A 25,465-nucleotide genomic window follows, 5' to 3' on the forward strand; every position below is an offset into this window, starting at 1 on the left:
CCCCACCTCCAGGTTTCTTTTCTTTCCTGTGGTAAAACACCTCCACAAGACCTACAGGTAATAACTTGTACATCTTTTGATAATGCAGTTCCTCTCCAGAGAGATATTTGTTCTATCATGACATGTCACAACTGTCACTGCAGTGCAGTCCCTGTTTTCAGTACCTACTCCGGGGCACGTAGGAGTTGCTCTAAGATGCTGTTTCACTGTTGTTGCCAACAGTGATGATGTCTGGATGATTGGAACCTTGCTATTCCTTATAACTTGATGGAGTGGAAGTGGGGTTTTTTGCTAGAGTGACATCTGTTGGAGCTGAGCTGCATCCTTCTTAAGGCAGAAAAACCATGTTTTCAGTGAAAAAAGAGCCTGCACACACACACAAAAGGGAGGCTATTGAGCATGACTCAAAGCCTTCATGTCTTGTGTTATTGAAAAGTCTTTTCTGGGCAAGGAGTGAGGATGATTTATTAGTGTTTGCCAGGAACCTTTTCCTAGCAGTAAAAGCTTTGCCCTAACGTTATTTCACACCTCGGTCACTCCGCAGACCCCACTGCAAGAGAAACCCGATGCGTTTCAGCAAATGTTTCTGGGTTTTGCTGAAGCTCTTGGTGTTTCTGTGGGTTTGCCACGAGATGGCGAAACGATCCCGCCTGGATCCCGGCTGGGGAACGTGGGGGAGTTTGCAGAAAGCAACTGGAGTGGCCGTAAGCTCTTGGTCTGTCCTCCCAAAGCTGCTCTTTTTGTCTCCTGGTGTGTTTAGATCTGTTCTAACAGCTTTTGTATATTAACCCAGTCGACAGCTTGAGTTTATAGCAGATTAGCATTGGGAAATGGTAGATTTAAACCTCGGGGATCTGTCACGGGAGTACTCCAGACCTTGATCTGCTGTGCAGCAGGGGAGGGGGTGTCAGTGGGAATGTCTTCTGTGTTGGCTTAAAAATCATTATCTCTGCAGCAAGGCTTAGGAGTTGTTCAATATGTCCCCAATGGGCAGCTCTGGGCAAATCCTGGGTTTTGCCCTTTTGCCCTTTGGGTATTTTTCTTAGCATAGTTAGGTAAGGTCTATCTTGAGTAAAAGGTGAATTGATTGAAAGATCAAATCACTGGTTTGTTGCCTGACTATTCCGTTTCCCCTCCAGCTTCACACACACTTCTTCGAGTGTTTGCAAATGCTGTATTTGGGTTCTTGCACACAGTTCTGAAATGTAAATGTGGCTTCTTATAATATCTTCCCTACTTGAAGACTCTCTTCATGCAGAATTGGTATTGTTACATTCTTCAGTATTCCTGTTATTGCTGCAGTGGTGCAGAGCTCAGAGAATAAACTATTTGTCTCTTCAGTCGCTTTGAGATCCTTGGTTTGTTGTGCTATTAAGTGCAATGTTGGCCTATTCCTATTTTTTTTTTTTTGGTAAATGGGGTTTGAATGTTATTCGTGCATTGGCAGGACTCAGGTGCTTTGGAACTGCTGCACTGAGGATGTGAGAGCAGCACCAGCCAGGTGTGCAATTCCCTACAGATAATTCAGATGCTGAATTGGAGGTTGGAGGGGAAAAACCAACTGTGCCTGTGGTTGAAATTAGCTATGATCAGTTTGTCCTGCCGGACTGTCAAGTTATGTCGCTTTATGATTTCAAACGTAGTTAGGATTCATTTCCCCCAAATCTGAGGACGTGGCTCTTGGGACGGGGAAGGGGATGGTGCAGGCTGACGGATGCAGCCCCAAAACGCCATCGCCCCGTTCCAGCCGGGAGTGTCATTTCTTGCCGTGGTGTGTGGACCTGTCAAGCTGTTTAGCTGCAATATGACAGATTGTCCTATTAATGTGTCATCAAGTGCACTTTTACAAATTCATGGCTTGTCTACAACTAACCTGAAAAAAGAGTCTTAAGTATGAGAAGGCGCCAAAGAAAGTTAAATATTATTAACAAATAAAGTCTGCCACGTAGTTTTGATGGAATGTGAGCTAGTTGGGGGAGGGGTGATATGCTGTTAACTATTTAGCTTCTGTATAACTTCCCTTCTTACTCTCTCTTCTCTTTCCCAAACTCCATTTCTCCCAAAAAGATGCTTTAAAAAGAAAGACCTATGTTCTGCTTCTTGAGTTTGCACTCAGATTGTTCATGCCTCAGTTTCCCCAAGCCAGGGATATGACAGAGCTGATCCACGGTAAAGGGATTATTAAAGCAAATCTGGTGCTTGCTGACTGCATAAGGGAGTTCAGATTATGTGATCAACCTTTTACCATTCTTGGGCTTTCTCATGGTACCATCTCAGATAAATTTTGCATTGCTCTGTTTTGTAGAAAGAAGAGGAATATTTGTTCTGCGTGGTGGGGAACTGACAAAGATTTGCCGACTGTCCAAGTGCTTCAAGATCTCCCTTCTGAAATGCTCGTAGGAGATGTGTAACCTTTGGGTTTCTGTTCTTTTTAATAAACAGCCCACGCTCCTGTAGAGAAAGGAGCAAGCCCCCGTGGAGCCGGGCTCTGAGGAGAGCGGGGGGAGAGCGTTGTGTGGAGCAGAGCCGCTCGAGCCTGCAGCACGAGTTCCCATGTATCAACGTGTGGTGCGATGCTGAGTGCGTATTCCAAGCCACATATTTTTAGCTCTACCACACGCTCGTGTACAGTTTTACAAACTTCCCAGAAAAATGGTGATTTCTCGGAGATAATGAAGGGGAGGTACGGAACAGGGCTGAGGGGAGGGAGCAGGGAACGGGCATTGATTTAAATCTGCCTGGCACACGGGCCAGCTCCACTTATCAGTGAGTCTAATAGGAATGTGAAGAGAATAGGCTTGACAGCTCATTAGAATGTGATCCCTCCTCCTTTTTTTCCTCCTTTTTTTTTTTTTTTTTCCCTTTCTTGAAGTTGATGGAAACTCATTCAGGAAAGAAGTATTTATTTGCTGAGGTAAAGCAGAAGCTGAGGAGGGTTTTGCCAGGGTGCAGCTGAGGAAAGGAGCAGCGAGAAAAATCAGATGTGATCTACACTCAGAGGTACCTGAAATCTTGCCTAGTGCGAGGGGAGATGAGGATGAGGAAGACGTGAGATTCCACATCCTGACAGCTGCTTGCGGCATCGGGACGTACTGCTCGTCATCTCGCTAAAGAGAAGTGAAGATAAACGCAGCTAAGGAGGGTGAGAAGCTAGACTTAGGACAGCTACCTGCTCCTAATGGTCCTAGGTACATCCCCAGACTCTTTGCTTCTCCCTGTTTTAACTTCTATGATATGAGAAATTTATTTTCTCCTTAGAAGGCTGAGCACTTGGCTGAGCTGCGATGCTTTCGGCTGCTTCAGAAGAGCAGCGGCTGTAGCAACCTTGGCTTCCAGTTCCCCAGCATCTTGAAAGGAAAGGATGAGGACTTGTCACTGAGGAAAGGGAAGCATCATCCACGAGAGAATGGACGGAACACATGCAATCCTGCTTTGAACGGAACACAACGCTTCAGATGACAGAAGGCGAAATCTCCTGTTGAAGAGGAACAACGGAACAACTCCCCCAATGAATTTGTGTTGTCAGTTCCAGCCTGAGCAACTATTGCCCTGAGCAATTTGACTTCTCCAGGTTTCATAGTTGAGTGCATTTTAAACGAGTCTGAAGTCTTATTTGGGGGGGGGAGCGACACTTCAAGGTGGGTGGCAGGACTTTCCAGGGCCTCTTGTATTTATGTAAGCTTCGAGAGCCTGAATGGACTTACCTCTTTCTTCGAGTGAATCCAGATTTTCAAACAAATTTGTCTATACCATTTCCATGTGTCCTGCTTGAACAGAGACCTCTCCGGCAACCAGCGCATCCATGTGTGCTGCTCATTTGACATTGCAGAGCCCAGAGAATCATCTTTAATACTTCTAACCTTTTTAATTTTTTATTTTTATTTTTTTTAGAGAGAAGTCTGTGTCTACCCCTGTTATTGGTGGTGAAGGTTTCTGTGCTTGGACAGTGCTCTTCCTGACTTGGCCCCTCCCTTTTCAAAATGAAGGGCTGCACCTGGGTATTTGTGGCAACTTTACTGTGTCAGCAGTTTTGCCTCTTCAGAGTTATGGCAGCAAAGAGGGAGAGAAAGATGAAGAAAGAACCTAATCAGTACACAGAGCCTTTCAATGCCACCCTCTCCAACAGTGAAGAAGTGCACGGGCATCCCAAGGTAGGTGTTTATGTGTTGTCAGGGCTTGGTAGAACTTATTTCTGGCAGTAATGTGATGCTGATTCCTTTTCCCAATGATTGAGGCAACCTTGCCAAATTCTATTTGATTTTAAAGGGGAATGTTCTCCCTTTTGCCTTTGCATGTTTGATTTTCTAGCTTCCTGAAGCAAACCCTGGAATACTGCAGTGTATGATTATAATTTATCTTAGACTATGCATGACTGAAGTTCCAGTCCTATAGTAGCTGACTGAAGATATTTTGGAGTTCTCATGTATGAACACTATCCTGTTCAGAAACAACTGATTAAAAAAAGGCAAGTGGGCTATTGCAGTAAAATAATGATAGTGAAAAATTACTGTATCTCTTGCAGGCAAACCCTTTACTCTCTGGAATGTTATTCCAAAACTCTTAGGCAACAGTATAAACACCTGAGCATGCCTGAGCTTTCTTTGCACTGCACCTTTGTCATTGAAAGTTAGAGATGAGAAAAATGTTGATGTTTAAGGTGATTGTAGCTCTTGTAGGAAAGAATTTGCGATGGTGGTAATTGTGTCAGACTGTGTGTCTGATACTCAGTGGCTGTCACTGATGACTTGCTGGGCTTAGGGGGTGAATTTTGCAGGGTAGGATCCTTCCTGTTACATATTTGGGAGAATCGCCCCAGGTTGAAAGCTGCTAAGAAATTCCAGTCAATTGATCAGAGCCCCCAAATCCTTTAAGATGAAAACTTGCATTAGAATGCTTGGGAGTTGGAGAGGGGGTTATGGAATTAAAAGCAGGCCCTAGGATTAGGAGCAGGATGAATTGGGAGACTGCAACCCTGATAGAGGAGGGAGTCTCCTTATCACACAGCCCCTTCTTTCTCCCCTGCTCACACAAAAATGTCCCTTGTTTCAAATGGAGGTGACCTCTACAACATGACTTTGATCACAAGCATTAGGGATGGCAGTCACTATAGCGCTAGAGGAGCAAACCTGTCAAAAATTGAGGCATGGCAGAGGGGGCAAGTTAGAACAATTGGGCTGACATTCTAAATATCCTCTTCAATGCTATTGTGAGAGTAATTGGTTAAGGTTGGGCAAGTCTGGGAAACAGTCCTCTCTATAAAAAAGCTGGCTGCTGCACTTAAAATTATCATTAGGGGACTGTAAGCAGCTTTCTTCAGTTAATTTTTTTGTTGTGTGTTGCAATGCTCTGTCAGGACAGGTTGTGTACATGATAAATTCTTGAGGTGCTTATAATCAATCACTTTCTCCTGCTCTCTCTGGAATTGTTTCATTCTGCTTATGCAAAAGGGGCTGGAAACATATCCGGTGCAACTAAATTTTAGTCTATTCTGGAATTAATTTGGCTTGATGTGAAATGTATTGGGCCACAAGCAGAATATATTCCGATTGCAAAAGCAAGCAGAAACCGGTCCTGGTTAATTCTGATATAGTCATCCATATGTTATTGCTAGAAGAAACACAGCACTCGTTCGGAGGCTCATGGGCATTCATTAAAACAGACATTGTTTGGAAGCTGCTGTTTCTGTGTTGAAATAACTTTGCTTGAGAATATCCATGGCAAAGGTTTGGCTGCAGCAGGAGCTGTCGAGTTCCGTGCAGGCAGGTTCTGTTTAATAAGGGTAGGACGAACCCAAATCTTTTGATGTCAATGCTTATGAGCTCTGCTTGATATTCACTCCCAAATTTTGCAATGTGAACTCTTCTCCTTGGAATCTATTTGAGGCTGAAGTCCAGGCTCGGTTAAGAACTGCTTCTAGATGGCAGGGGTGACTGTATTGGATTTTATATTGATAGAGCACCTGCCCAAGCTAAGGGATTATGTCACATATACTATAAATGCAGAACGGTAAATGACAGTTGCCATTTACAGCAAACATCACGATTTATATTCGCTAAGGGAATGAGTAAAGTAATAGTAAATCTACCCTTACCTATCAAGCTACAGGAAGACTGAAAGCATTTCTTGTCGGAAGACTGATCTCTCTGAGCCTTGAAGGTGCTTCTGTGAGCACTTTTGTTTCACGAAAGGATGCCCCGCACAGGAAAGTGAACCAGCAGCAGTGTCCCGTTTCATTGCTCCACAGCGCATAACAGGAAAGATGGAATTTTCTTTGGCCTTGTACAGTAAAAATGAAGGCTGTGTTTACCTTGGAAGGCTCTGTGGCCAGCTGGTAGGTTTATCAAAGCAGGAGGAGCAGGGAATGAAATACTAGCTGAGAGCAGTGATTTTTATTCATGCTGTTGAAAAGGTAGGTGTGTTTTCCTTCTAATTAAGCAGAACAATTTGGGACAGATTTCTCTTGGGAATTGTTTTTAAATAGGAGTGGAGAAAGCTCTCCTTTAACATTCACAGGGCCTGAGTCATGGTGAAACCTCTACCTAAACCAGGGAAGCACAAGTCTCAAATCTCCCGATAAACCTGACATTTCCAAGGACGTAGGAAGTGTGTTGGTTTGTTTATTTAGAAAAAAAAAAGCGTTTCTCCAGTCTTTGCTGAGTTGCTGTCAATGTGATGTGCTTGCCAGGCACAGATGGACTAAGAGCAGAACATGACGGGGACGTGCAGAGGTTTTCATCTACTGGAGCTTCTCACTTTGTGTGTGGCTCAGGACCTGCAGCTGCCACTTGCTGGGCTCAGCTGCCCCTTTCCAGGCACAGATCTTGTCCTGCAAGTTGTGATATTTTACTGTCAGCATCCCAGTGACATTTCAGGGATGATTCGAAATCAACAAGATTTGACCTTCAGTGGCGTTTCTGCAAGAAATAGCGTAACGTTTTAAAGTTAGTTACCCACTTTGCAGCCAAGGAGTCCTTGAAAATTTCTTTCCTTTGTGATCCATCTCTGTGAAATATCCAGGACTAGGTCTCCCTGGTTTTATTACTTAAATCTCTCAGAATTATTTCTCTGGGGCCTTTTGCTTCCAGTTTAAAGCAGCAGCTGGTTCAATGACGTTGCACAAGTTGCATTCCTCCTCTGTAAAGAGATTTCACTCTCAGCCTGAAGTGTGTGATTGCACGTGTAATTGAGAAAAGTATTTGCGGGCCTGACAAGTGTTAAAGCCATGGGGGAGGCTGGACTGTGAGCTATTTGTAGCGGAAGGTGTTATCTTTCATGTCATCATTGTCAGTCTTGCTCTGGCCCATTATGAACAAGAAGGGCTATAACAAATAACATCCATTAGGCTCATTAAATTCATTATGGGCAGTTTGTGTTGAAGCGGAGGGCAGGAGCTTTTCGGGATAGCCGTTTAGAGGAGTGAAGAATAATTTTCAATCACAAAACATAGTGGGAATTTAGGTAGGAATTTCATTTCAGATTTGGCTAAGATACCAAACCTAACGCTTCTGCTCTAGGGAAAATTCTGGAGAGATCAATAAAAACCACAAGCGGTCAGGACCTTGGTTTTACATCTCATTAATAACCAAGAGTGTGTATAACTGTAAGTTGTTAGCAGCTGTCACAGGATTTTTCATGCTAAAAAGAAAAAGTGGCCTGTAACTTTTTAGCCTGTTCCAAGCAAAATACACTACTGAAATAATTTGCTTCTAATTTCATAATGAAGCTGACAATACTCTTGTTGGTGTAAATCAGGTGTAACATATAAATCGATGGATTAAAATAATTGAGGTGCTTAGTCAGGTCCATTTTGTGTCTGGCAACTCCTTCACTATTAAGCAAAGAATTCTTCAGTATAATTCCATCACAGATGGACAAACGCAGGGCAGTAACTTCAGGCAGAAAGACTGGGAACTGGCATGGTTAGGTAGACATTTTTGGACACACATCCCTGACTAACTGCAGGTGGAAAAGATGCTGTCCTCTCCCAGAATGGTAACGTGTCCCTGCTTGCTTTCCATCCTGTCCCACCCTGAGAAATGCTTTGGCGCCCCTGAGAACACTTTGAGATGCTTTTGGGTGTACAGACTTGCTCACAGGTAGCGTCGACTTATTTTCTTTTATTCATCCAGACTCCGAAACTACTTTTGTCCGTTTCCCTTTGGTTTTGAGCAGAGATGCAGACAGAATCCTTGAAGTTCAGGCAAGTTCAGATACAGTTCAGACATTTCTCAGGATCCAAACTCTGCTCCTTGACTGCAGATTGCTGCTCGCAGTTTCTTCCGTGCTGGCTGAATCTCGGCCAGCGAGCACGTGTGTCTGCGGGCAGTGCGTGCTGTTCTGGGAGGCAGGGCCAGAAGGAACCGCAGGTTCTGCTTGTGTACAACACTCTGAATTACAGCTCAACTTGTCTTTTATTGGGAGGGAAGTCAGGGAGAGAGCAGGCTAATTTCTCATCGCTGTCTTAAACAGGTTCTGAAGTGATCAGCGCCATTGTATTTGGATTCCACAATAATGTTAAAAGACGTGATTGAAAGTTCATTAAAAAATTGCTGGCAAGGCATCTGTTGCTTTTGGAGGTGCTGTTTCGAGTGTTAAGCAGTAAGCCTGATTTCACTGCAGTTAACGTGAGGATTCCTCCCGACTCCTGTAGTTGACTTTGCTCTATAAGCAGCACCCCAGGAGGGACGAGCCGCCTTTGCTGCGATTCCAACACTGTTCTCAGTCCGGACTGATACCTGAGTTGGCTGCGAGGTCTCTCTGGCTGCTGGAGGCTGCTGCTGCCAAGAAAAACAGAGGCTTGCATGCTTATTGCTGGGATTGCTCATGCATGCCATAGTAATTAAATAATAATACCACAAGGATGGAACATTCATTTTAACTGTCAATCATCCTTGTGCTGGAGAAACTGGGGAGTGCCATGGCTGTCTTGTAGAGGGATTTGTAATTCAAGCAAGTCACTGGAGAGGTATGGGATTTTTAAATAATTTTTAAAAAACTTTGGGAGTTTTTCACTTATTTTTCTGGGATGTACCATCTGGATTTCTTTTTTCTCCCTGACAAGGTGTCTGCTCTGGCCTGTTTCTGCACAGCTGGAGCTCCAGAAAGGCTGAGGACATCTGTTTGTCTTCACAGTTAATGGTCAGAGTCTGCCCACGATTGCTGGCTTCTGCTTCTAGCTGGCTTGTTTCCTCATTTTTGCAGTGGAGGGGGTTTGTGCATGTCTTGCAGCCTGGTGGAAAACAGGAATATTCGAATTGTCGCTTCCACATCTGCAGCAAATGCTGCATCCCAGTTCCTAAGACTCAGGTCTTGTGTTTGCTGTGTTCTGCAGACTCGCTTCTGAGTTCCTGCCGTGCCATCCAGCCCTTTCTGAAGGATGAATTGAGTTTATTTTCCTTTTCTCTACAACCCAGCTGTTCCTTCCCGGGTTCTGCCACAGCACTGAGGGAACACTCCATCCTGCCTCAATCAGGTGTTTCTGTTAATCAAGTTGCTTCCTTCTGTTTCATGAACTGCACTGTGACTTTCCCACAGACCAGTCACTGGGACAAAAAGACATCTCCCTCCTTTGGGCAAAGCACAGGTGGGCTCTTACCTGCTTTACATTTATGAGCTTTGTAAACTGAAATGCTCTTTAACACAGTCCTCTGCAGGTGTGACCTCACGTGGTGATGCTGCACACATCTGTTGCCAGGTGAAGCTGGGTAGGAAAGACCTGGCTTCTTCCAGCAGAAACCATTAAATCTCCATGCAACCCTGATAAATGCATTTCATGTTTGTTGTAGAAATAAGCTGCACCCTGTGTGCTGCTCTAAGAAATTTTGCCAACTTTAGGAACATTTGCCTCTGGTCTTGATGTTTACGCGTTACAACAGATGGAGAGGTTTGCACCACAGGCCTTTGACTTCTTGATTTCTGGGGAGCTGCTTGTGGTCTGCTGGCTTGCAAATCAGCTGTTGACCCGAGCTATTTGAAATAAATAGTTGTGATCGCATCAGCTCACAAATCTATGGGCAAGTGCCTTGTACTACACCCATGTGCCTGGATGTGTGCCGGAGAGAGAGCTTTCCAGGCTCGGCATCTGCTTCGGAGCACCAACATTCCTCATAACCTCAAGCTGGAACTCCAGCAGACTTCTAAGATTTACTTTTGAAACAATTTACGCGGCATGGATTTTTCAAAGCAAATCTCAGACTGTGATCTTTTCTCCTCAAAATGGGCTTGTGCTGATATTTCCAGCTATAATTTGCAATCCTCTGTCCAGTTCCTGTTGCTCTTAGACAGTGACGTAGATGAGAGTTACTGGGCCCTCAGGTCTAACTGCATTCTAGAGGTTGAGTGTTTTCTACGTGCTTCTGCGGACTGTTTGATGAAAGAGAATCTGTGCTCAGAAGTGGCACTAGAAAAAACCTCGGTGTGGTTCTCTGAGGAGTGGCGAGAGCTTTCGGGAGATAAGCGAGACAGGTAATGAGCAAACGGGGATGTGTTTGCTCACTTGGCTGTGCTGGAAGCACCTTGCAAGGTCAATGTCAAGGCTGCGGAGAGCAGAGCTGTGGTGTCTGGGCTGTGGCAGAGCTGTCTGCTGCTGTCAGACAGATAGGAGCTTGATGCCCGGGGACAAACACTTTTAGATCTGAAAAGTCCACTGTTAACTGACTTTGCTTCTGTGCTTTTTCCACACCCATCTTGTTTTCGTCCTCCTGAATGGTGATAGAGCAATATTGATTTACTGAAACTTGTAATGGTCTAGGAGTTGTTTCGAATGCCATTCAAGCCACTACTGCCTTGCGTTGCTTTCCTGCTGGAATTCTGATCCCTACCTACTCTGCCTCACCAGGAGAAGAAAAAACAGGTTTCTTGAATGAATTCTGAACGTTTACAGTGGGTTGCTTGCTTGTTTGTTTGTTTGTTTTAAAGATTTTAAGTGTCCATTGCAGGTTTTACTCTTTGGCTTTTTCATTAAGGGCTCTGAATATTTAAGTGTGGTCCATGAAACTTTGGGAGGACTTATGCTTCTATCCTCACCGTGATTGGAGGCTGATGTGTCAACAGATCGGAACCTCCACAGTCAACAGTTCATTGCTCTTGACAAGAGTTTAGTCTGGAAACTTTGCAGTCTCTGAATGCATCCGTCTTTGTTCTTGTTTCTCTTCAGATCCTAGAATCTCCGGATCCTCGAATCACAGATCCACGGCGGACCTGGATCTCCTTTGTTCACCGCCCAGATGATGGCAATACCTCAAAAAAGAGATGCAAAGGGAAAGACAAGAAATTAGTAGGTTATTGCTAAATTGCTGTCAGCTAATAAACGTGCACCGTGGCTTCCCTTCCTACTGTGATATACAAGGGGTTCTGTGTGCTCCAGCTTTTGCCTTCCTGCTCCAGAGTGCTGCATTTTCATTTGTTTGTGTTTAATTTCTCAAAGTATTTTGGAGAAGTTTGAAACAGTAAGTGCAGGTATCTCAAAGGATATATTAATCAAGAAGTAGACAAGTCATTTATTTCAAATTAATGAACTACTGATCGTCTGCTGCGTGATGCTTGCTCATGCGTGCCCTTTTAATCTGCTGCTTAGACAGTCTTGAATGCTTTTAGTGACTTCCTTTTATTTGTCAGTGAGCAGGTAGGCAGAAATGCTTCCACGCAGGTTTAGTGCAGTTTAGTTGAGGAAACAGGAACTTCCTGGAAACAATATACATCAAATATCATCGATAACACTGTTGCAGTTGCATTTTGAATAAATGGTTTCATTATTTTCTGAGAGCTCTACTGTCACACCAAGCGTTTGTGAATGCGATCGTGATGTCTGAGCAATGTCTGGTTTTGGTCTGTCAGTGCAATGGCTGGTTCTGATCCCTGTGTTTTACTTCGGTTACCTCCTTAGCGTGGCCTCGTTGGGCCCCCAGGACCCCCTGGTCCCCAGGGACCCCCAGGAGCACCTGGTGCCGAAGTCACCCGAGAAGTCCTTCTGCAGGAGTTTAAGGAGATATTAAAAGGTAAGGACTGTAAGAGCTTTGTGCATTTGTGATATGTTTCTTTCCCTGAGCACTGTGGCAAATAAAGAACTGGCTTTGCGGACGTTTACCTTAATGCATTCCCCTATCTAGAAATCAAAAATTGGAAAATAATGTTTCCCTGATGCTGCTTAGTTGAAGTTCAAGAGTTGAGTGCAGAAGTCTAATTGCACAACAAATGGCTTCATAGACCAGGCTCTTAAATTAAGCATTTATTTTCCTGTACTACTTCTTTTCTCCTCAGAAGCTGTTGAGCGTCGAGCATCCCTGGCTCTCTCAGCCCACCCCACGCAGCTGCCTCCGCTGCTGCTCCCCTTGGAGGACGTGTCGCCCCACAGGCGTGTGGAGGAGGCATTCCATTGCAAGCTCAAAGGCCAAGTCATCGTAGACAAGAAGACCCTGGTAGAACTTCAGAACTTCCAGTCGGTGAGAAGGGATTACAGACTGAATCTGGGCGACTCCACAGCAGCCGCTGTGTGTAGATCAGCTGTAGTTGTGCTCTGCAGAGCTCTGGAGGTGAAGGTGTCTCCTGGAAGGGCAAACTAATCCCAGAAGCTCCTCTCAGGCCTGGATGCTGTGAATACAGCACTACCTTGTGATTGGCACAAGTAGGATCTCCTGTGGTGGTTTCAGCACTGAAGCTCAGCTGCAGGAAGATGGACATTGAGCTTTGAGTCCCCTCCTGCCTGACAAACCCAAGAGGCAGATTTCCATCCTCTCTTGCAGCCCATCTGAATCTCATCACAGTTCTTGCTGAAGTTCTGACAGGTCTGTGCAGGAGAGGGCTGTCTCACAGGTCCAAACAACCGTCAGTCTCTTTATTTCAGTTAATGATGGACAAAGACTTGTCCACGTTTGGCATTAGTCTGAAGGATCTGGTCTTTTTTTCAGTGCACACACTGTTTAATTCCAGAGTAACCTTCAGAAGTAGAAAAATGTCAGAGGCAAGCAGAAGCCATTAGTATAGATTTGTGAGCCCAAATAAGAGCCGTCGTTTCATTAGATGGGTCAGTCCTGATGCTCAAATTCTTTACATCATGTTTTATAGAAGGCTAATAAATGTTACATGTAGGATTTTGTTGTAGTCATGCTATAATGACAAACACACCATCATGGGATGCTGTGATGGGTCATTATAATCATGGTTACAAGCAAGCTGTTGAATTTGATATTCAAATTTCTACTGACCATTTCTAAACCAGTTGCAAATAGGGTCTGAAATTGAAGTATAAATGTTAGGCAAAGTAATAACCAAAACCAAGTAGTTACTTGGTAATTCAGAGGCTTCCTTTACACTTTGGAGCCACGAAAGCGCTGAGCTTTCTTCCCATCTGCACAGAGTCCCATTTCTGAAGAATTCTGTCCAGCAGATCCTTTCCGATGGAGTAGTTTTGCAGCTGGGGCTTCTCCCAACGGCAGGACGGGAGGCGGCGGTTATGTTTTAACCAGGGTGCTTTCCTGGATCGCTCCCAGTTCCACTTGTGGCAGCCTGGTTTGACAGCACTGTGGGTGCTGGCACAGAGGCAAGATTGTACTTGAAGGATGGGCAGGGCTAGAGAGATCTGCTGCCTCATTAATTAGGAGGGGAAAATGTGAATAAAGACATCTCAGGAATCAGTGCGTAGGCTGACGCTTCCCATGCTTCGTTATCGTGTGCCTGGCTTCTTTCTAATTGCTTCTGGCCCTGAAGCTGCTGTGGGAGGGCTGGCAGGCCCCTGGATGCCAGCCTTTCATTTCAGCCTTGGGACAAGAAGTGTCTGGTTTTAGCTTGTGCCGTGATATAGGGGAATTTAGCAGGGAGGGAGGCAGTGGATGCTCTTGCAGAGATGAAAACATTGTCTTTAAACAGTCCAAGAGGGAGAGAGAGTGAGAATTCCCCTCCCTCCGTTCTGTCAGTTTAATAGTGTGAAGAAGCCAAGAGTTTGATGCTTCCCAGGGAGGTGATAGGGATTGACACTAAATCCTGGATTTGGACCTTACCCAAAGCATTTTGAGATAGTGGAAAGAACCTGTGCTGAGAAACGGTCTATTTCTTCTATGCTTTGTCATTTGAGGACGGTGTGTAATTCACCCTGACCTTGGGTTCTGAGAGAGCGTGATGGCTTTCTCCTCCTTCCACACTACATTTCCTCCAAGAACACTCCCTCCTTCTCTTCCTCTTGGTCTCACAATTTCCTTGGTATCCGGGATGAAACATGTGATACTTCTTTCCCCGTACCTCTTCCTCCGGTGTCTCATGCTTTGAGGTTTCGAACAGTTGCCTCTTGCTGGACACTAACGTGTTTGTTTGCTTCTGGTCTGCATACCGAAATAACCGTGTGTAAGTAGTTTCCCAGACAGCAATCCCCACAGTGTGTGCAGCAGATAGGTGAGTATGCTGCAAATGCAGCAGGGAGCTCCAATTGACGTGGGGTTTAACGGAATCTTTTGCCCAGAGAACCTCTCCCTGCATTGTCTTAGTTCTATGAGCAAAAGAATAACAAAGCCACAGAGGGCATGAAGAAACAGGAATGTTTTATCAGTGATAATTTACTGGTGCCTAAAATTCCCTCCCATGCTCAGCCAGTGGTTTTGGAATTATGTTGCCGATTCTGCTAAAAGCTGTAACGAGTAAGGAATGAATTAACTGTGCGGTGCAGATTTTCATATACAGAGCTTGGATCTGCTCCTTCAGTGGGGTAAATAAAAAGAGCATTACCAAAAATGATGGTGTAGGGATAGCACAAGAAGCGAATCAATGTCATTCCGTAGCCCTTGTTGTTAGGTGAGCTGTTATATTGTGTGTGTGTGTGTACAAAAAGAAAAGAGAGGCCATTTTGTGTGTATATATGTGCACACAGGCCCACATCAGTGCACGTTCACAGACACTTGGAAATCATCCTATGAAACGTAGGTGCTCTGCAGTTCACTATTACTGTTTTCCCGTTATACGCACATAATCTTATGAGAAATGCCACTGCACATGGATATATTTTCACCACCATGTGCATACATGAAGCTTTTCTAGTAAAGTTCCATGAAATTTAAGGCTACAGCTAGATTTTGGTAAATAAGGACTGGGAATTCCTTTTTTGAGCCTTCCCTGGGATTAGCTGGATAGAGGCAGGTTGGTCTTTTCACTCCTTCTATTCTACCGTGTAGTAACTCACACAAACACCACCAGACCCAAATATTTGCAGCCTTGCTGCCTTTCAAAAAGAAAGCTAAATCAATTATTCCTGGCCTGCACTGTGAAAGTGGCCAATTTCTGTCTAGGAAGAATGAGAAAGGGGAAGCATTAACTTCCTTCTGGTACTTGAACAAAGGTGTTCCACTACTCTTTAAATATTTTAGTGTAATAGCACCTGTGGCAACACTGCTACGAATTCGTTCACCGCGTCTCAGGCCCCTTTCGCCATCTAATATTGGAAAACATATTGAATTGCTCAATTACACATTTGTGCATTTTTTTAGGGACGTAGCAGTGTGCCTGCCTTTACAGAGTCAGATTTGAGCAGCTCTTCCATCCCAAAGACCAATGTGGGGCAAATCTCTCAGGACAGCATTCCCGGGAACACATTCACATTGCGCAGAATGCCCTTGCGGTGGGAGCAGAGTCTGACTAATGTGCTTTCTTGGCCCGTTGAAGCTGCTCCTGCTGCTCCCCAGCTCCAGCCAAATTCGGATCAAGCAGGCCAAAACAAACAATAAACATTTCTCGCAGAGTTTATTTTAGTCTGAGTCAGATAATCTGCTGCGAGTTTGACTTAAGGCTGCTTCCTTGTCGTGAGGAGAAGCTGCACGCTATCGCACCAGGCTTTTGCCTATTCTGTAGAATCCAAGGCGAGAACAAAATGAGACTAAATATGGAATGTGTAAGAATCCAAGCAGTTGTTCTTTAATGGTATCAAAGCCATCTGACTTAGACCTGAAGTGAGTAGAAAACCTCTGGAGACCTGTGTGAGTGTTTCTTCTGTAGTTGTGCCACAAAAACGGTGTATAAGGTTCCAGGATTTTGAGCGTGGGGACACTGCTTGGCCCCATCTTTGGGAGCAGCGGGGACATCTTGACTCAAATAAGGGGACATTTGTGTATCAGAACATCAGTGGAGGCCACTAGGACCAGCAGAGCACAGGGATGTGGTAAAAGCACAGTCTGAGTCAAGATGAGCGAGAAGGGCTGGGCAGCCAGCAAAAAGGGCATCTCTGTGCTCATAGGGGTCATTTTGCCTTTGGGCACCTAATGCTGAGAGAGCCCAGCTGGAGAGACAAGGCAGTAGCCTTGCAAATATTTTCATCTTTGTTCTCATCTGTGTAAGCTCATTCTTTGTCCCGGGCAGAGGGAATTGTTGAGAGTGCTGGAGACTTGTTCAGGGTCTGCTTTTCTTATCTTACAGCCTCTGGCCAAAGGAGCTTTTCTCCGGGGGACAGGATTAAATCTGGCAACAGGCCGTTTCACAGCACCCGTGTCTGGCATCTACCAGTTTTCAGCCAATGTCCACATTGGTGAGTGTTGTTCACAGAAGCCTTTCTGTGCAAACCAAACAAATCAACGCTCCTTATTGAGAACGAGCTTAGGGACCAAAGATATTCACGTGTGGAAGTTATGGCTTCCGTAAAAGACTTTAGAAGAAAGGAACATAATGATGTAGGACTGCATCCAAGCGGTTTTGACTGTGTTTTGTCACCAGGGCATGTGTTCAATGGTTTTAATCATTCAGTGATGAAGTATTTTATAATCCAACACCAGGAGGGTGCTTTCCTAGGAAATCACAGTGTTACTGGTGTCTCTGTTAAGCCAGACACTAGGAACAGGTGGTCTGATGTGTTGCAAACGTGCTTATATTTCTTTCCCTAGACCACAGTGAGTTGAAGAGTAAAGTCCAACTCCGAGCCAGAGATAACGTCCGAGTGCTGATCTGCATCGAATCTCTGTGCCACCGATACACGTGAGTAACTGCAGCTCCAAAGAACAGTAACCGCGCAAACCTTTTTTTCCTTAGACAGAACTGCCTCAGATGTTAATTGTCGAGGTAAAGCTCTCTGGTGTCTGACCCAGAGCTGTCCAGGGTTGCAATTTATGATTCCTTGTCCTGCAAGGCTGTTGTGAGCTGGGCAGCAGTGGGGGAACGGCAGAACCAGCACTGGTTCCTATGAGACGTCGCTCTCTCAGATGGGTGAGAGTCTGCCGGGTCTGTGGTGTGGAAGGGAGCTGGGTGGAGGGATGGGAACCTGCCTGGACAGACATTCTGCTGGCACGGGCTGAGCCGCTACCCGTGCTTGTGGAATTTCCTGGGGATGTCAGTGTACACAGCCGTTCATTTGAGGGTGCTGAAAGAGCCCGGAGGCCTTTCGGCTGAGAGACGTGGAAACTCGGAGGCAAGGAGACAGTTGGAGTAGAAGAGATTAATGGTGGGAAGTTCCCACCCGAGTTTGGCTTTTGGCAGGATATGACACACAACCGAGCTCTTCAATCGTGGCGGTGCCAGGCGGTTTGCTCCTTCTCAGCCAAATCGCCCCTACCTTTCAAGCATCTTATTTCCTCGCAAGGGGGCTGGAAACGGCACGTTTGCACTTGCAAGGTTTTGTCACCACCACTTCATGGAAAAAAGGGAGAAAAGTGGTTGGTTTTCTTGGGAAAACAACAAGTTCTGCTACCACTGGCTGGGCAGATTTCAGAACCAGCCAGGCACGGAGCTCTGTGCTTTCGTATTGCATTGGAACTGAGTTTGCATGGATTGTTCCGATTGTTGATGTCTCAGGCACCTTCTTCCACCCCGAATCATGTGCAAAGGAGCTGAGTTCTCTAAACAGAGGACGCCACGCAGAGCAGCTATCCTTATTCTTGCTACTGCATGGAATATGATGGCTATTAGAACGTGATACTAGAAAAGAACTGTGTTTGAGGGGCAATCTGGAGCTCTGCCTTGAATTTTAACTGTATGCCTTGCAGGTCTTCCTCTGGACACTATGGTGAGGACAGGGTTCTACTGTTCCCTTTTCAAGGCAGCTGCTCGAATCAAGCCCAGAGCCGCCTGTTCAGCACAGACAGGCACTAGGTCCTATTTCTAGGGAGGTCACAAGACTATTGCTGTCCCACATACGACCGTTGTGACTGCATTAGGTGTTTAACCTGTTTCTTTTTCTTCTGCTGCTGTTTAGGTCTTTGGAAGTCATTGCTGGTCTGGAAAGTAACAGCAAGATCTTCACTGTCTATGTGCACGGTTTACTGCAGCTGCAGGTGAGCCCGTGCAGGCTGGGAACCACGGGCCTGGTTTGCTTGGCAGGTTTGCAGTTATTTACTGACAAGCCTGAATTCTCACCAGGAGGTGGGGAAGCTTTTCTTAACCTTTTTTCGAAGGTTAATGAAATTAAATGCCTTACTTGGGGTCACTAGAGAGAATCTGTGGCAGGAACAGGAACAAAAGCCAGACCTGTGTTGCACATTCTGATCTTAAGCCACAGATATAACCTTCCCACTAAGAAATTACAGCAAATATCTTTTTGTTTCTCAATTCTGCCCTTGCATTGTCCAGATATCAATTGTATTTCCCATTTCACAGAAGGGAGTCTGAAACGGAGATGCCACTTGAGTAGCGACCCAGAAAGATGTTAGTGCAGGAAGGAACTAGTTAGATAATAAACCTATTTCACTATAGAAAATTTCTTCCACCAAGTCAAAGCTGCAGTAAAAATGTTTGATCAGATCCTGTTCCCAGGAGCCACAGAAAAGGGCAGGAGGCTTCTGGGTTTAGTTCACAGCAGTGAAATGCTTTGTTTCCTCCTTTTACCCTGGAATGCAGTGTCAGATGCTCTCCTCTCCTCTCCTCTCCCTCGTGTTCTCTGCAGGCTGGCCAGTACACCTCCATATTTGTGGACAACAGCGCCGGAGCTCCTGTTACCATTCAGAACGGATCTGATTTCATGGGCATGTTAATGGGCGCGTAACATCACCTACAGCGGCGTGGCAGGGAAGGATGTGAATTAGAGCCTTGCAATGTATATTTGACCGAAGAAACTTTCCTTTGACTCTTGAAGACTCCTTCCTGTAACTGTTGGCATCTTTGGAACAAGCCAAGAGCCTTTCCTGTCACACATACTGCAGCTTTGCTTGCAGAGGCTTTGCAAGATCCACACCAGTTCGTTCATATGCTTTTATAATTCAGAAACAAACTCTGTAATATTTAATTTGTGCTTCACCAGATGCTCACTGAACAATTCACCGAGATTTGGCATTTGTTACATTTATAGCGTTATTTCACAATAGCACTTGTAATCAGCATGTCTTTTGGGATTGATCATGGGGTGTCTGAGTTTGTAAATGAAGGATTGAGAAGGGAAGTAAAATACTGACTATATTGTGTGTGTTATGGAGGAAGGAGACAAGGATTTGCCAGCAAAACTGCCTTTTCAGACAGTTGTAAATGGTGCAGGCCCTCTCTCGCGTTCAGAATTGGATATGTTTGACAAGAAGCATGTTCTCAGACAGCGCCTGCTTCACAGATGGGAATCCAAGGTCTGAGCTCTCTCATTGTGGTTCTTTATCTCTAAGTATTTCTTTGATCTTATTGACGAAGCCGAATACCTCGCTGCCTGTGCAGTTTTGTTTTCATGAAGAGGCCAATGGCGCCAATTCTAGCAGGAACTCCCTGACTTGCGTTCTTATGTTTTAGTAAGATATACGTGCGGTTTTGGACGGCATCGCATAAACAGCATCCTCACAGGTGCCACGTAATCATTTGTAAAAGTGTCAAACGCGTTACACTGCCTGAAAAACACAGCGAGCGGAGCGGCCTGGGATCGGATCTGTCGCCTGTTTGGTGCTTGTTGGACTGCGGTGAAAGGAATGAAAAGGAAAGAATCCACGGGGCAAGGCTTAATTCATCGGGTGGGCAGAGGGAGCCTGTTGCAGCTCTGCCTGGAGCTTGAAGGTGCCGTCAACGATCATCCAGTGAATGCTTTCTGGATTTCTACAACTCTGCGCATGTCAGCACGTGAGGCTGAGCCCCCAGAGCAGCTTTGCCTACAGCTCCAGCCTGGAAACTCATTTTAACAAAGTAAGAGGGTGTTGGCGTTTCATGGGGTTGTTACCCAAGATGTGGTAACATCCTGGTGATTATAAAAACCCCACGCTCATTTAAATATACCTCTGTAATTTTCCCTTTCAACAGACACCCAGACCTTTAATAATTCACCTTAGCTAAAGAAATGCTTGTATAGCAGTGTCAGAAATAATAGCAAGGCCCAAAGCGGAGCCCAGATACTTGTTCATGAATGTTTGCAGCAAATAGAAGTTATCCCTTGTATAGTGTTGCAACTTTTGATCAACTACACTATCTTGGTGCAATGAAAACAAAGACTGCTGAGGGCAGCAGAAGGCACGGAAGAAATGCCACCTATTGCTGGGTCTGCTGTTTGAGTTGATCAATCCGTGATGTTTCTACAAGCTCCAGTAGCGCTGTTGGTGGGCTTGGTACGCAAAGACGTCTTATTTCGAGAGCTGTGGAAAAACCTGCTGTAAAGCAGGCACGGCCGAAACTGTTTCATCTCCATTGTAAATACCTTGAGAAAGACTCTTAAGGGATGACTAAATAGTATATTTTTTGTTTGTGAAGAACATTGAAACGATGCTTATTGGAGGAGGAAGGAGAGAGCACGGGGAATAACCAAGTAGTGCTGTTATGCAAATAAACACAGGTAAATTCAATGGGGTGCAGTTCTTCTAACTGGACCTGTGTGACTGTCTAAAATATAGCAGCTATCAGTGCTTATATATTAATTCTCGCTCTGCAATACATGCCAGAATTCCTATGGATTTTTTTTGTAGAATGTGCTTTTAAGCATCAATCGAGTGTTAGGCTGGCAGAGGGGAATCCACAGCTATTGAAAAGCAGAGCTGGGGGCAACACTGATCATTCTGGAGCTTCAGAAGATGTGTAACACACATGGATATCACTGAACCCTCTCAATGAAGGTTGGCTGTTCACACCAGGGTTTGGTGGAACAGGTGTAGTCAGGGCAAGTGGTCTAAATCCCAGCATGTATTTCTATCCCGAACTTTGTACCGTGTGAATATTTGTAATAAATCGGGCTGTTTCATGCATGACTTAGAGCAACATAATCCAGGTGTTGTGACATTCAGCATATGTTGTTGTACCTGTAGGTTTTTTTTTGAACCAAGTCTCGCTGTTCTTGGTAAATCGGAGTTAAAATATTTATTTTGTTGTAGAACTAAAAAACGTTTGTCAGAGTTTGTTTCGGGATTTGCAACTTTTTTTTTGTAATTCTTTCTTTGCTGTGTTTTATTCTCACGACCTTCTTAGGGGATGTTCTGCCTTTATACCTGCTCTCCCTTATTTTTATATAAGACGTTCTGTCCTGCCAGGTGTTTCCCCAGTGCCTCAATGTTTCAGCCAGTGCAAGATTGGCCATCTGGCAGTAAAATGGGGTGAAATGGGCTGAAATAGCCAAAAACCAAGCTGGGACCAGGGCTCTGGTGCAAGTGTTCAGAACTCCTGACTAATAAGGACACGAACCTCCTGGCTGGGCTGCGGCTGAGACAAGAACTCCAAAGCTTCTGTGCTGTTTGGAGAGCGAGGAGATTGATGGTGTGCGAAGCTCGGCCTCAATGCTCCTCTTTAGTCACACAATTTATAGCCCCGACATAATGGAGGAGCTCGGGAGGACTGAACTTCAGTATGAAGACGTTGTTTATAGCAAAATAAACCCCGTGTGCTTGAGCTGGCGGTTTAGCAGCCAAGTGTGTTAATCCTGCTCGGCGGCGATGGCTGTTTGCGGCGTGCACGGGTAGAAGCCTAAAAAGGCACAGATTAGATGGCTGTGGTTTCTTCTGGGTCCTTCGCCATCCCCATGAGCTGGGGCAGCAGGATATTTATAATATGATGGGGAAACACAAATGGTTGCTGCTTTTTTTTTCCTTTAAAATTTCTAAGCGGCTTTAGGATTTCAGGGCAGATGGAGGTGAGGAAACCGCGTCTCTTCTTACAGGAACAAGTTGCTTTCTTACCCTTATCTATGAGTCCTTCACAGAAACTTTTGCCACGGAATCACCTTCAGAAAGTTTAAAATGTGCTTGCGGTTGTAACTTGGTCCTGGTACCACACAGGAGCTCAAGAACAAGTTCTTGTGACACCCCACACGGATCAGTTAATGTACTAAAGCTTTGCTGTCTTTGCCCTGCCCTTGCTTACTCATCTCCCTCCCAGCCCTCGCTCGACCTTTGGAACAATCTACATTGAGCTTTTGGCTGTGGATACAGTTCAGATTCAGACAAAACTGATGCAAATCAGTGCGATTTTGGGGGGGTTAACACGCTGTGCTGATCTCTCTCACATGAGACTTCACTATCTGAGGTTTTGAGATCTCTCACATTAACTTTTCCTACCTGAGAGCTTCTTGCTCCTGAGATACTGACCCTGAATTTGATGCTTCATTCCCATATTGACTCTTTGGGCTGAATATTCTCAATATTGGGGCTGCATTGCTGTGGTTGCTGCTCCTCCCTGTTGCACAGGCTGCAATGGAAATACCCCAAACCACCCTAGGATGAGCGTCGACTGCTCATTTTCTGCTGAAAACGCCAGCGATTCACCCCAGAGCACGGACACGTGCTCTGGTTCAGGGCTTCACTCCAGAATTGTCTTTCAGGTGTGTTTTCTGCAGGGAATTCTGGTTAATTCCCTTGAGGGCTGCATTAGCCCTTGGATGGGCTGTTTCAGGGGCAGGAGCTGAGCAAAACTCCTTCCAAAACACCAGGTTGGCCCCTTTGCACCATCGCTCGCTCCGCAAACTGCTGCAGGCAAATCAGAGCGAAACTCCAGGCCCTGAGATCCCGGCTTCAGGAACTCTGAGTATTTTCCCTGGCTGGGAACTGACAGGTTCTGAGGTTTTAAGTTCTATTCAAATTTCAGGTTTTCTAAATGATTTTGAAGCCACACTCCAGGGGTATTTGTGCTGGATTAGCAGATCTCCTGCCTTTCCTCACCCGGAGAACAGAGCCCGGTGGGTGTAAACTCCCCTATTAACCAGCGAGCAAAACAATTTGTTTGTCATATAACAATCTTGTTATACATAGGCGTGGGTTATACATCTGCCCTGAGGACAATGATGAAACCCAACAGAGACCCTTTCCAGGTGGGCTCTGGGAGAAGCCTGCATTAGCAGCACCATGTTAGTTAAACGCTTGGTCTTCAAGGGAAACTCAAGGGTCATTTGAAAACCACTCTAAATTGGTGACTGTACTAAAAAAAGCAGGGTAAAAATCAGCCCTATATAGGCATTAATACTATGTAATATTTAAACAATAATGCCATTGCTTTGCCGTTGTAATTACTGTGATGGTGACAGCCCTAACAGCAGACTCCAAAGAGCTGAACCTGTTAAAGTTCCTTAGGAAATTAGGGAGCTGGTGACCCTGTAAAAACCAGGACTAATTACCAAGTAGACCGTGAGTCTTTATTGCTATTTGTGCTGGTTCACATCCAGAGAAAGAAAATACCAAACTCTCACTGATCACAGAGCTGATTCTCACTCGGCACCTTTATCTAATGCTCAGGTCAGGCCGGTATCAGTGAAGATTAAAAGGCCATGACATTGGGGATCCAGGTGAACTGAATTTCCTGCGGGGCAGCTGATTCCTGCAGAGCTTCTAAGGCTCAGCATTGGCTAAGGAATGACCATTGGGGAAGGGATGGGCAGGTGTTTATAATAACAGTGTTGATGAGCAGGTATTGAATCCCCATGGCGTGCAAGAGGTGCATCTGCAGGTTAGTCACATAATTTTACTGTTTGTTTGATGTTTGGGGAGGAAAAGTGTTCTCTTTTGCTATTTAGCTGATCTTTGCCTCTAGGATTTAGTGTTTATATGTGTTCTGTGCTAAGCTGTTCTGATTGAGCTGCTCTGGTGTCGATACCCTTCAGATTTTTGAGAAATACTTGACATACTCCGCTTAAAAACCAAGAGAGAAACCAGCGCCACACACAGAACAGCATTTTGTGTTGCCATAAAATCTCCCTACAGGTTTAGATTTTAAAGTTGGGGTTATTAATCTCATTTTTGAGGCGCTCGCTTGTTTGTCAGATCAACTTTGTACTTGGGCTCATTACCGCAGCTTGTTTTGGCAACAGGAGTGTTGTGCTCGCTGTTTGTTTGGCCTCAGCATTGTTTGCCTGTTTTTCCCTGGTTTCAGCATTGGTTTCTTTCTCTGCCAGCTGTTTGCTCTCCTCCAGCTCTGGAAAGGAGACTCAGCCGCCGTGATTTCTTGTGTGGGTGGCCCTGGTTGATGGGCTGGGGACATAAACAGCACCCAGAGCTCTCTTGGGAAGGAGAAAATTGGACGATTCTTGTGTATGGAACCTCCTGATGAAAACTAAGTGGTAATTTCCCTGCGAGTGGGGGGAGCATCTTCTCTGAAGCCTTTCTGGGTACCCCCCTTTACGTTGCTCCTCGTGCGTTGCCAGAGCTGTGGAAACGTGATCTCAGGAGATGATATTTCCAGTTTCAACCACAGGCAGGAGCTACTGGGAATATCATCCCTTTGAAGGGTCCAGTCTGCACTATTTTCTGTGGTTTGGATAAATCCACCTGGGCTAAAGTGGTACAATTTGGGGGCCACACAGCTGCTCTGGTTCCTCCAGCCGAGGATGCCCAGTTAGATGAGGACACTCGGTATCACTTGGGCCTGGTTCCTCACCTTGTCGTCACCTTTCACCGCAGACGCTGGAATTTCAGACCCCTGCCTACTCGATCTCATCCTCGCTCTCTTGTGTTGTCCCAGTTAATGACGGGCTATTCTAAAAACGCTGAGGGGTGTGCAGCGCTCCCCGTTTCCTCCCATCACAGCCCTGCCAAGCGATCGGAGAGGACTTTATATTCCACTTGAGTCTGTGAGAGCTTTTGAGTGCCCGAGGCAAGAAGGGGGTTAATATTCTTCGCTGCGTTAAAAGTAACTTGTTTTTTTTTTTAATCAATTAACTACTTATCTTTCACGGTCAGAAGAAGAAACTGAAGTATGTGCGACATCCACATTCTGCACATAAAAATTCCATTTTGTAATAACAAAATGTATCGGGTTACTATCCGGAGGGTGTTCCTCTTGCAATAACACACGCGTATCAGTCAGCGGGTGCCTCCGCGTCCCCGAGCATCTTGTCACTCGCAGTGATGATCTTGCGGGGCTGTCATGTGTGTTTCGATGGGTTCTTTGCACCGTGAGTGACATGGGCTGTGCAGGGTGGTCTCCCTGGATCCCCGTACCAGGAGAAATGTCCCTATTTCGATAAAAGATCACTGTTGCGAAGCCCTTGGCAGCAACTGGAGATGGGCAAGGGAGCAAACTGCAGCCAGCCCGACTCCCGCGGGGCTGGTATTTGTGGAATTGGTCTGGACTTAGAGATTTACGCTTCGCTTTAAAGAAAAATGCCAGGGAAAGGAGGGAGAGAATGTCAGACAGC

At 45.4% G+C, this 25,465-nt stretch overlaps 1 protein-coding gene across 3 annotated transcripts; it reads left to right on the forward strand.

Annotated features, from left to right (window-relative positions):
- Positions 1-58: 58 nt before the first annotated feature.
- Positions 59-21,255, forward strand: C1QTNF12 (C1q and TNF related 12). 3 transcript variants are annotated; one of them, XM_065037913.1, is made up of 10 exons: positions 59-3,142; positions 3,259-3,579; positions 3,892-4,151; positions 11,156-11,275; positions 11,885-11,996; positions 12,259-12,440; positions 16,390-16,498; positions 16,851-16,941; positions 18,155-18,233; positions 18,842-21,255. In XM_065037913.1, exons 3-10 carry the CDS (start codon positions 3,981-3,983, stop codon positions 18,938-18,940), a joined length of 963 nt encoding a protein of 320 aa, XP_064893985.1. In that variant the 5' UTR covers positions 59-3,142; positions 3,259-3,579; positions 3,892-3,980; the 3' UTR covers positions 18,941-21,255. The 3 variants fall into 3 exon arrangements, with proteins under 3 accessions (XP_064893985.1, XP_064893987.1, XP_064893984.1); XM_065037915.1 differs by having other exon boundaries at positions 3,262-3,579; XM_065037912.1 differs by having other exon boundaries at positions 59-3,579.
- Positions 21,256-25,465: the final 4,210 nt, after the last annotated feature.

The sequence above is a fragment of the Columba livia genome, chromosome 21 (genome assembly GCF_036013475.1).
Source record: "Columba livia isolate bColLiv1 breed racing homer chromosome 21, bColLiv1.pat.W.v2, whole genome shotgun sequence".
Taxonomy (NCBI): domain Eukaryota; kingdom Metazoa; phylum Chordata; class Aves; order Columbiformes; family Columbidae; genus Columba; species Columba livia.

Coding starts and splice junctions, on each gene's coding strand:
- C1QTNF12 (XM_065037912.1), top strand. CDS start 3,981: ATGAAGGGCTGCACCTGGGTATTTGTGGCAACTTTACTGTGTCAGCAG. Junction 11,276..11,884: donor AAGGGAAAGACAAGAAATTA/GTAGGTTATTGC, acceptor TTACCTCCTTAG/CGTGGCCTCGTTGGGCCCCC. Junction 12,441..16,389: donor AACTTCAGAACTTCCAGTCG/GTGAGAAGGGAT, acceptor CTTATCTTACAG/CCTCTGGCCAAAGGAGCTTT.